This window comes from Centrocercus urophasianus, unplaced genomic scaffold (assembly GCF_019232065.1).
Source record: "Centrocercus urophasianus isolate 14NV4802_14NV808 unplaced genomic scaffold, USGS_Curo_1.0 seq_16, whole genome shotgun sequence".
NCBI lineage: Eukaryota > Metazoa > Chordata > Aves > Galliformes > Phasianidae > Centrocercus > Centrocercus urophasianus.
The window spans coordinates 21,997,969-22,009,789 of record NW_024884711.1 but is presented as its reverse complement, the minus strand read 5'-3'; the positions used below and the strand labels follow the sequence as shown (position 1 = coordinate 22,009,789).

At 36.0% G+C, this 11,821-nt stretch overlaps 1 protein-coding gene across 5 annotated transcripts in view; it reads right to left on the bottom strand.

Annotated features, from left to right (window-relative positions):
- The window catches only part of THSD7A (thrombospondin type 1 domain containing 7A), a 254,779-nt gene that overhangs the window by 93,356 nt on the left and 149,602 nt on the right, over positions 1–11,821 (bottom strand). For 4 of the 5 annotated variants that reach the window (XM_042817387.1, XM_042817391.1, XM_042817389.1 and 1 more), the window contains exons 5-8: positions 9,756–10,004; positions 8,009–8,190; positions 6,160–6,228; positions 2,552–2,707 (exon numbers count right to left, since the gene is read on the bottom strand). In XM_042817387.1, the coding sequence (XP_042673321.1) occupies positions 2,552–2,707; positions 6,160–6,228; positions 8,009–8,190; positions 9,756–10,004 (656 nt within the window). The remainder of the gene's footprint in view (positions 1–2,551; positions 2,708–6,159; positions 6,229–8,008; positions 8,191–9,755; positions 10,005–11,821) is intronic. The other variant, XM_042817390.1, reaches the window with a different exon arrangement.

Here is an 11,821-nt window from a genome sequence, read left to right as displayed (position 1 = left end):
TCTCTCTCTCTCTCTCTCTCTCTCTCTCTCTCTCTCTCTCTCTCTCTCTCTCTCTCTCTCTCTCTCTCTCTCTCAAGAGAGAGAGAGAGAGAGAGAACTGTTATGTTTATCTGTGCAAAAATAAACAAAAAAAAAAAAACCACCTAGATGCTCAATGCAACACAACCTTTTAGATAATTTGGTAGAAGAACTCATTACAGAAAGAAGTAAAGCTTAACAAGTTCTTTAAAAGTTTTGAACTGATTCAGTAAGTTTTGCCTTCAACTCTTGTTTGTCCTGGTTGTATACATTTTTGAGAAGACAGCATTTGTTTTCTGTGATTCACTCTTGCTGGATCCATCTCATTTAACAAATCTTCACTAGGTTCTGGCTTGCCATTTCTCAAAGATGGTGCTTGTTATCTTCTTAAGAATTTTCAAATAGAAATAGAATATCAAATGAAATCAGCTTACAAACAAACAAAAGTCTAACTTGCCAGTATAAATAAACTGTAGAAAGAAAAGGAGAAAAGGATGAGGTCCTATAAATTCCTATTTTGTTGGTAATTAACATAAAAATATTCCCTTCCATTCATTTACAGAATTTTCTTCAGACTGTATGAACCCATTTTGAATAGGAAAAATTGATAAGCCATTATGCAGTGTGACACGTGTCAGTCTGATATCAGTCTTTCAGGACAGCATGTTGAGAAAGCCATCGTTTAGCCAGAATATGCTAATCAGACTGAACAGATTCAGCAAATAATTTCTCATGTAATAATTTTCTACAGTTTCTGATATGTATGTGATCAGATTAATTTAACATTGGCAGCTTTCCACACCTTTTCATAGGTTCCTTTTTTGTCTCAATATTCAGGCAGGTTAACAATACTCAAATATTGTTATGAAGTGCTATGTATAACTCCTTTATTTCTACTAAGAGACGAAGTAAACAGGAGAGAGTTTTAACACATTAAGTGGAAGAGTTGATTTCTCTGTTTGGAGATGTGCCTGTTAACAGATTATAACAAATAATATTTTAATAATACATTGGTATGCATCTTTGTTTTCTCTAATCTGAAGAATTTGATAAAATTAAATCTTAAAGGTCTACTGAGCTTGCCACCAAAAAAGTGATATTCCCAAAGAAGCACTCCAGTGTCTGCTACAACAAAGAAGGCAAGTGACATGCAGTAAAGAACCATTACTGAAATATGTAGAGAACTTAACTTCTAAGACTGAGAGGGCCTGTACAACTTCTATATCATTTTTGAAGAACTGGAATCACACAGAAAGTTTACATATATAACATGAAAGTATAACATAAAAAGCTGACTTTATGTTATTACATGCTTGAAAATTTTACAGCTTGCTGATGATAACTGTATCATTGCTATAAAACAGCCGTATCAAACAAGGAATGAATACAATAAATTACAGTAAAACAGATAAATTAGGATATTGAAAAATGCCTAGTACAGAATGTCATTTCATAGCAGAAAGATCTTGTTGAACTTTTTCATATTTATTGATCATCTTAAGCAAAGATAAGGTAAAATGACCCTGTGTCATGGTTTTGTGTAAAGTACATTCTAATATATTTCAATTAGGTAGGGTTTAAAATTAACATGTTACTTGTCTACTGTACTCAGAAGAGACTCAATCCAATGGGTTTACACACTGAACTGCTTTTTCCTTTTCAGTTTATCAAGATTGGATCACATTACATATTGTGTGACAGCATCATAAAACTTGTGTTTGCTATACAGATTGATATGTAACTAGCAGCATACCAAGAAATAGAATCCAAGTTAGCATAGTAATTGCACTTACTCCTTCAGGTGGACATACAGAATGGCCCTATCTTATGATCATTTTCAGTCAAGGAACTAAATCTGGATTCTCAGCTTGTATCAGATAATCGTACTGCAACGAGTTGGCCAGTTTTTCTAATTTATGACCAAAAACCCCAAAGACTTTTTAAATGTGTTCCTTGTCACTGCATTCTTGCCTTCGTATTTTAATGTTACTCTACTACAATATGTTCTGCACAGGAATGAACTGTAAAATATATGTGAAAGCAGAAACCAGCACAGATGTACTGTTATCAGAAAAAAAAAGCAAAAAAAACAAAGTGTTTCTTAACAACAGTGAATGATCCCATCTCTTTATCAGTGCATGCTTCATAGTCTATCAGTGAATTCTTAAATTGTCACTGAACTGTAAAATCTTTTACTGACTTCAACACTATCTACCTCAGTCTGCTTCTACCCTCCTTCTGAGACAGTGCCAGAACTGTGCTTTGCACACATATTCAAATTATACACTTTTTGTTTGAGAAAAAAGTTTAAAACTGGAATTGAATTGTAACAACCCAAATTGTCCTTGAGAGCCTAGTTATTATTTCTGCAAGCTTTCCTGGAGAAATAGTGCAAAATACATGCAATTTGATGACTTTTTTTGATGCTGAGAGGCACTGGATGTACTATACACATTAGGGTGACTGCACAGACAGAAATGTTCTAGGAATATGAAATATTTGCCATTAAAGGTTCCACTGAATATTTACATACCCTTCTTGGCCTGAGGATCATCACAGTTTTCATAGGTGCATGGCCCCCAGGCTGACCATGCTGAGGTCTCACACTCTGTAGGACAGGGGATATGGCACAGCTGTGAGGTGCTGGGAAGAGGTCCTGTACACAGTCTACGGTCCACTGGCCTCGAGGCTGTCAAAAAAAAAAATAAAAAAAAAATAAAAAATCATCAACATATTTCTCATATGCTGCCAGTCATGATGCCCAGCTCTAAAATGGCAAAAGCATCCTTCATTCAGAAAGACTGCTAGCTCATCATTCTCATCTGAGGAAGTGACATGAAGTAAAATGCCTGTATTGAAAAAAAAGGAGACAGAATTCAGTCAACAACATGCAGAGACATGACCAGAGTCAAATCCAATTAAGCGGGATGACGAAGACAGTAGATATTGCAGCACCATCTTGGACTTAGACTTTCATTAAATGGATTATGTGGTAACAATGGCTGTTCACATTGCTGTCTGCATAAACTGATGTCCTGCTGTCTCACTGAGTTATGTTTTCACTGCGCTAACTGAACAAAAAGCTGTATAAGTCCCTTTTCTCTTATACGATACTATAATTTCAAAAGTGTGGTTCATGAATAATTGGAAGGTTATTTATAAGCTAAAACCTGAAACATAATCAAAATAGTGACAGAATTTTGTTTTTCTTTTACTCCATTGACCTTCAAGTGCACACTCAACAATAAGATTTGTGCAATAGCATTTCCAGTTCATAAGATTGCATATAATATATAGAGATATAATTATCAAAACTTTGCCCAAGATAACTGACTTTTCATTACAGCATTATTAATTCATAAAGATGTCTGTGAAGGCAGTTTATTCTGTTTTTTAATGATGTGTAATGCTTTGTGATAGATCCAGCCATCCGGTTTCTTCCAAACTTTACAGGCCTCACTCTTTTCAATTCCTGTTTTATACAAACGTTCAGACATATCTGTTAGGTGCCAGATGAAATCACTGAATTCAGAGTTTACCACTTCATTATGAGCAACATATTAAACCTTTTCCAAATAAAAAACTTGGCAAAATATTAGATTAAGCAGAGAATATTTGCTAGAATGCAAAGTGAAGTTTGTCATGTTCATCCTCTTTGTCCAGCTAAACAAACTTGCAGTTCTTAAAGTCTCATCCTACTCCCTCTGGACTTCTCCACACATAAGTTGTCTCATTAATTTTCTATCACCCCTACAAATATTCTCTCTTGGTGGAAAGACTTATGTGACAAAATATATTGTAAAATAACTTTCTACTTGAATGAAAAAAGGATGACAAAACATCATTCAGAAAAAAAGATATCAATAACAATAAATTAAATTTTAAATTAAACATCAAGTTGCTTAAGTATTTATAGATGTGCCCCCCTTTCCATTCAGACTTTCAAAGCAGATGATCTTTCATTTTAAAGAAAAAGCACTAAATTCAAACTTTTTAAGGGGAAAAGAGAATGAAAAATATTAGCCTCTCTAATCTCGTTTCCTGTTTTGCCTCCTTTAGCACAGTTTTACTTTCTTTTTCACTGAGTAATGAGGGCATGAAGATGGCAAGTGGTCATTAAAGATTACCGCCTCCAGCTTACCAATCTCTTAACACAAAATAACAGCAAAATATTATTCCAGCACTTTTACAGCACTCTGTTGGAACTAAATATTATGATAGAAAATTGAATTTTACAATAAATTTGACATGCACACTTAAAATGTATAATAATCAATACAACATGCATATCTACTGTAGAACATGGAATTAAATAAACTTAATTTGGCAGCAATTTGAATTATATTGAATAGATTCTAATAAAAAAAGAAAAAAGCAAAACAGTAAATGTTAACCATACTTTTAAACTTGATTTAATCAGGAAATTGTCCAAGTGAGACAGTTGAAATTAAGAGTCAATTACACCCATGAGACAGTCTTGCCTCAGAGAACAAGGAAAGCATTCATAATAATGCCTTGCTTCATCTCCAGCCTGCATCAGGATAAAGCACTCATCGTCACACTAGTTAATTGTATGGCACTCAGAAAAGTAACAAAGATCTTTAAGATTTGGAAGCTTAAAAAAGCATATTTTCATATCACAGGCATTCCATATCTCAGCCAGATTTTCTAAGAGTCTGCAAAGAGAAGGTGCTACCATGCTACTGTAATAATTCATTGTCAAAGCCATGGTGGATTCAAGCCAACATGAGATGGACATGAAAATCCAAAATTGAAGGAACTTTGACAGTGCTTGGCTTTAGAGATCGACTTAAGCAACAGGAATATCATTTCAACTTTTTGAAGATTTTTGTCCAGTAAAAATTCTATCAGCAAAGAGCTTTAAGTAAACTACTCATCAAAACACATACTGAAAATATCTGCCTTTTCCATCATTCATTAGTGTGTAGTGTAAATAACAAATCCTTTGGAGACTTGTAAGTGGTATCAATAAATCACTCAAAATGCTAAAATACTTTATAAATGCTGGTTTCAAGAACACCATTGATGTTTGAAAGTCTAACTCGAGGTCTGTTATGTGTTTCTTTTAAAACAAATGAATTCAATACTAGGATAATTTTCAAGTTATTAAAAAGGCTTTCATCTGCAGAAGTTGACACAATTTCATATTCCTTCCTGGTTACTTGCTTTCACAGCAATCAATGGAAGGAAGCTTCTCCAGCGAAAGTGCTCTCACTCCAAGAAACACAAGAAAAATCCAAGCTCAGGGCACATCATGAACAGCAACAAGGTAGTACATGTCCCTCGCACGTTTTTCAGTAACGTTAAATGTTGTGATCAAACGACAAGTAATTCAGGACCTGATTCTTTTAACAACCATTCAACTGTATGTATGTAAGCAGTTCCTTTGTGTTTAACAGGACAAGGAGCGAGTGCTTGTAGATGTAGAATAAATTTGTGCCCATAAAGTAACTCTCTTCCCACCCTCTTTCTACACCATGAGTTTTAATGGCACTTGGAAAAAGATGACACAGCCTATCTCACAGGCTTATTCTAAGAAAAACTTCCTGACTAAGCCAGTTAAGTGGACAGGTGAAGAGATGGAGAAATTAAAGTAGATGGCAGAATGACACCGGCCTCCAGGAATCTTGACTGTCAGCTAATCACTGCATCCTGCACTCCTTCTTCATCAAGTCGACATTTATAAATTCTGATAGGAGACAATACAAATTGGAATGCTCTGGGGAATACTAGTTCAGGTAAGTATTATAAGTTAAAATGCTTACTGGAACCCTAGTTTGGTGTTTTAAAGCCACAAAATGTCAGGAAATGGCAATGAAGTAATTCCCAGCACTCAGACTGGAGGGATGTCAGTTACTCAATGAAACTCTTCAGGAGTGAGCACATGGAATTGTTTGAGCTTCCTAGCTGGCTAATGAACTTCATTTCCTTAAGTCCAGGCCTGACATTTTCAAACTGTTCTTAAATTTTATGATAATTCACAAATTCATTAAACTCCTTTAGAGCTACATAAACATGTCAATTATATACATACAGCCAACATAGTTTCCCCAGAAGGGACAGTGCTTCCTTGGCACACTTCTGACTGAAAGGCCAGGTCAGAGGCCTTCATTTACCTACCTGTTATTTCAAAAGTGATGGATAGCAGAGGTGCAGCACTAGCCTTCGACTTGCTCTGTGACTGACTTTCTGAAATAACAGGGAAACGCCACCATGAGTATGCAAGAATGGATGTCTTCAAAGATCCCTGACTGAGATAGTATTAACTATTAGCAATAGCAAACTGCTCTGAAATGAAGGCGTTTCCCCAAAACTAACACTGATAGTTAGTTTTGCCCCGTCCTTAAACTACCCCTAGTTTTCAAGTAGTATACACTGATTTGCTTGTTTTGCAGAGCACTGGAGCTCTGGCCTTCTTGAATCCATGGTGTGAGGGGAGCAGAAAGGAAGAATGGAGAAACAGCACCCATTTAAACCTGCTTCCACGCATGGAAGCATCCCAGAGCTGCTTTGTAAGTAAAGATTTGCTTCACCCTGAGTTTGAGCTCTTGCAAAACTGTTCTCATGTTTATGCATCCACAGACTAGCTACATTTTAATCAGCTTTCTGGGACCTGCAGAGATTACCTCTGGATGGGCTCTGCGCCTTCCTGTCACACTCTGATAAGGGCCGATTTCACACCCGCCTAAGCCAGCGAGACTTCACAGCCTACCCAAATCCTAATCACCATACTGAACAGTAAGCTGCCACGGATTTCATTGTTACTTCTGTTTAGCTGAGAGTTCTTACTTCTTTAGTCTTTGGCAGGAGCGTCAAAACTTTGTTCCACAGAGGCGATTTACTAAAAGCCCCAGGGCATTTTGATTTGCATTAGATGAAGCAGCTTGAAAACACCTTCTTTAATAAATATAGATGTGAAACCCATTGTGCATACAAGTCACACTCTGCTAGTCCAAGTACTCAAGCTGAAAGAGATTTAGGCACTAGCACTCCCCACAAACTGTGCCTTTAAGAGCAGAAACCTCGCTACCCTGCTGCTAGCTCAGCGCCAGGTGCTGCATTACACATGGCTCTTACAAGGATATCCCTTTTCCTGGAGTATGTGGCTGTATTTATTTATCTATTTTAATGCTCTTGTATGTTTTTACAAAACAGCTACAAAAGAGGATAGATAACATTTAATTAAAAGCTAAATGCAATTAGCTTAAGTCACTGACATACCTAAATTTATAGTGTTGCATTATCATTCAAAAATAACAAAAAAATTTGAGTTTTTTTCCTCAGTAAATACACTGCTAAGCTAACTACAGAATATATCTCCTAAGCTACTCTCTATTTTCCTATTAAGCCCTACAGGCAGTGACAGTGACAAAGAGTAATCTCTAGTTCAGTTTGGGAAAAAACAAACAAACAAAAAAAATATTTTGGCCTTAAGTCTTCAAAGTGTCTTAAAAACCTGACCAAATCAAGAAAAGAAAAGTGAAGTCCCTGAAAATGAAATGTAGTCACATTTTCACACATTTCTACATTGAGTTTGCATTCCAGAATTGGGATATTATGTCTGCATCTCAGTCCTCACAGGTTCATCATGTAGCTCAAGAACACACAAGAGAACTGCTGTAGGCGAAGGAACAAATCTAATATTTCTGACCTTCATTCTCACTTGTTTTCTAAGCGAGAGATATCTTCATAAGACAATGTTTTTCAGTACATATTAAGGAACAGTAATTCACAGCTAGGAACCAATATTTGCTACATAAAGAAATCTCTTATCCTGCAATTAAATATTTTCACCCAAACTAGTTTTTTTTTTTTTTTTTTTTTTTTTTTTTTTTTTTTTAAGCTTGGATTTCTGAAACCTGCGATGTAACAAGGTAATCGTGGTAGAAGACAGTGGCTGTCCAGGAGTAAAGGAACGCTGAAGTACTCTGATTTCATACTAATTGAATTGCAAGTAAATTAAATTTACCTTCTTTTTCCTTGAGGGTATTTAAATAGGAGAGGAGATTTTCATTAGCTTGCACGCAGTACATTTCCCGGGTTTGAATGCCACCTCCACACAATGCTGTTTGATTTCCTCGCCTTTTATCCTGTTGATTGAGCAGAGGATCAACGCGGCATTCTGTCCACTCTGTGGTCCGCCAGCCATACCTGGATGAAATTGAATGAATTAGGTTTTCAAAAATCATGATGCTCTTTTACACATCACTGTTACACAGGCCAAAACACCTTTATATCTTTATCTGTTTCCTAAAAGGCTGAGACTCAGTTTCTCATACAAAGAGGTGCATTAAGATTGATATTTTAAATGGGTGGAAGCATTTCCGCTGTTATTTGATTTCTGAAATCATTACTGCTCTGAGAGATCCGTCCTGTCCAATTTCTGAAACATACTGAACATACAAATATTTTCTTGGAGGGAAGAAAAACTTCATATGCAGAAAAATATGAGAGTATGTTCAGCTAAGCTAACTGTACTGACAATGACTCTTAGTAATCATTTAGAACTAGAGAGTCTATACAAAACAAACCAAAATATCAAATAAATGTGCATGCTGAGAAACATAAGAACCAGAAAACAAGAGGTAGAAATAAAAACACAACCTACAAAAAAACAAAAGCAGAAGCCTCGAGTCTATCTTTGATAAGAGACACAGAAGTTTCTCTTGAATATCAAGGTAAAAGAATAACAATATGTTTTTATTATCTCAGGTACCATTTCAGTAAGTTCCTTTCTCACTGTCAAGAAGATAGTTTCTCTGCAGTGCTAAAGCATCCTTGCTGGGTACTGATGAATGATGAGAAGCTGTGAGCTTTCTAATCAGTGAATGCACAGGAAAGAAGTTCTGTGACTTGGAGCTAAAATCCCAGTCAGGATTACGAACCACAAGAAATGCCACAGAATTCTCTATCCAACAATCACTTTAAGGCTAAATCAAGCAAACTGCTTCCTACTGTGGCTTGGAAAAGTGTAAATATGACATTTCGACTCTTAAATGAAAAATATGCACCACAGTCAAAGATGGAGATGCAAAATGGTTTAACATCAAATGACATTTCTCCAGCCCCTCCTGCTAGTCTTGTAAAGGAAAAGCACAGTTGGAACATTGATAGTAGTCTTGATAAGTATTACAGCAATCTCTTGAATGTAAGGTGCTTGCTGTCATTTCTCCTAAGCACTGAACAGGTTTATTTATTTACTGTTAATGTTAGGCTCTCCCACTTTCCACTTGGGGCCCAGCTTTTATTTTATTGGGCTCTAAAGAGTCTCATTAAAAAGTCTGGCAGCTAAAGAGATATTTCTCAGCTTTTTCTTATGTTCAGTACTTCTTCCAACAGAATGCTTCAGAAAATACTGGCAAAACTGCTATGTAGGAAAATTACTGACAAATTAATACAATTGCTTTATTATGATCTTAACTCTGCCATGTGAACACAAACATATTGTCTTTTAAAAGTGAACACTAATGGAAAAAATAAGTATTTGGGGGTTTTGTTCCTGTATTTAGAGAAAGGAGTGATTTCACTATAATAGCTGCTACTTACAGACTTCAGGCTTTTAAGGAAAGAACTGAATTTGCAAAGGATATAAAAATCAAACCTATTATTTCAGTATTACTTTAGTAATGATTTGGTTGATGTTACTGGCCATGTATGCTTAATTGAAATTTTTCATTTTATTATAGGGAGAACTGAACTGAAATGAACCAACTTACGTAATGCATGGTGCTACACCATCTCCTTGGGTAATGCACTGCTCTGTTTCTTCTAATTGCGGGCATTCACTTTCACTGCCAATAGGGAGCTGCTTAATGGTCCGTGATCTTGTACGATTCCCTTTAGGGGTTGTCATGTCAAAGCAGGTTTTAGAGCAGGGGGTCCATTCTGACCACTCTGACACCTGGCACTCCTTGGTGATCACACAGGACTGGAATGTAATTGGCAACTTGTCTTGCTTGCAAAAGCTGGAATAAAAGAACATTACAATATTCAGCATATATATGTGAAGAGAGATGTGAACTCCTACAGAAAAATGCTGTCTGTTACAACAAGCAAAGTCAGTCAATATTTATAAAGCTGTTACATTTCAATCCAAAGATATACGACCTCAAAAAAGTCAAGTAAAAGTGCTTTTTGTTAAACCAATTCAATGTAGACGTATTTATATCATTCTGGTGATACAATAATGATTAGCATTGTCATATTTTATATTTTTATTAAAACACAGATCTTCTACATATGTATGAAATGCAAAAGAGAAAATAAACTTTTTTTTCACAACTTATTTTCTGTTTTTGTGTATATACAATTATTTTTCTTGGAACAATAAAACTATGAAAGACCAATAACAGAATCAAGTCATATATATTGAATACTTGAACACTAACTGTTTGCTTTGTTATCAGCTGGTGTATTGCCACAGTAATACCACATGGTCAAAACCTCTCCCTTAAAATAGGGCCTTCTCTGGTAAAGTGAAACCATATTCTTAATTTCCTGTTCACGTAAGTCTGTCATTTCATTTCCATTCTCCAGTTGCTTTAATCACATATTACATAGGTTGTCAGCAAAATTTTCTCCTTCTAAATGCCTCTGCATTTTCAAATGTCACATTCTAACTAACACATTTCTAACTTTCTGTCTTTACTCACTATAGGAAAATGAGCAATACTGAAGCTAAAACACAATTAAACCAATCATAACTTTAACTTCTTCATTATAATTGCAATGTAGGTATACACATTACGTCTGTTTTGTAATAAAATTCTGGCTTCTAAAGTAGCTAGACAGGAGGAAGTTTTATCTGCAGATGGCACAATGAAATGATCACTCCAATAATCAACAGAACAAGTGGCACTTTCACTGTTTTAATTAAAACAAACACACACACACACCATCACACAGAATAATTAATGGTAGCAACAACTCTGTTGCTGTGCAAAAATTTGCTATACACATAGCCAGGATCATGGTGCACTGCTATTAACAAAACTTCATAATACAAGATGTGGAGATACTTGATGAGACTAATAATCATTTCTAAAATTACCACTTGGGACAAAGAGCATGGCACTGAGTGTGGATATAACATCCTCTATCATGTACCAACCAGCCGCTGGGAAAACTGAACAATACAATGGACTGCTAAAGACCACACTGAGAGCAATCAGAGCTGGGACATTCAAATACTAGGATACACTTAGCAAATGTGCATCTTAGCTGAGTGAGCTAGTCCTGCCCAATCATACCTCGTATGCTCTGTAGGAGGAAATTAAGTACCTGTTGTGAACATGAAGAAATATGCTGGGAAAACAATCTGGGTTATTCCTGCTTCAGGCGAAAATCAAGCCTATTTGTAGGATCATTTTTGTTCAAGGACCTGGGTGCTTGTGGTGGGTAACACGGAAGGATGGTAAAGTTAGGTATGTAACTAATGGGGATTTGATGTTGGGTGACAACAGCCAATAATTTGAATTGTATGAAGTGAGCAGTTGTATAATACTGCATATCATCACTACTATGATTCTTATGTGCCTTAATAATGGTATTAGAGTAAGAATCACCCAGATTAAAGAAGAATGAATTCTAACAGAACTAGAATTAGACTCAGTGTGCAACAATCCGGAGAGGTAAAATCAGGAGAGGTAACCTAAAGTGGCCAAAGGGATATTCCATACCATGTGGTATCATGCAAAAGAAACCTAGAAAAATGGAGGGGAGTAGGCCAAGGGGACAGCCACTGCTTGGACACTGGTCAGACATTCATTGCCGAGTGGTGAGC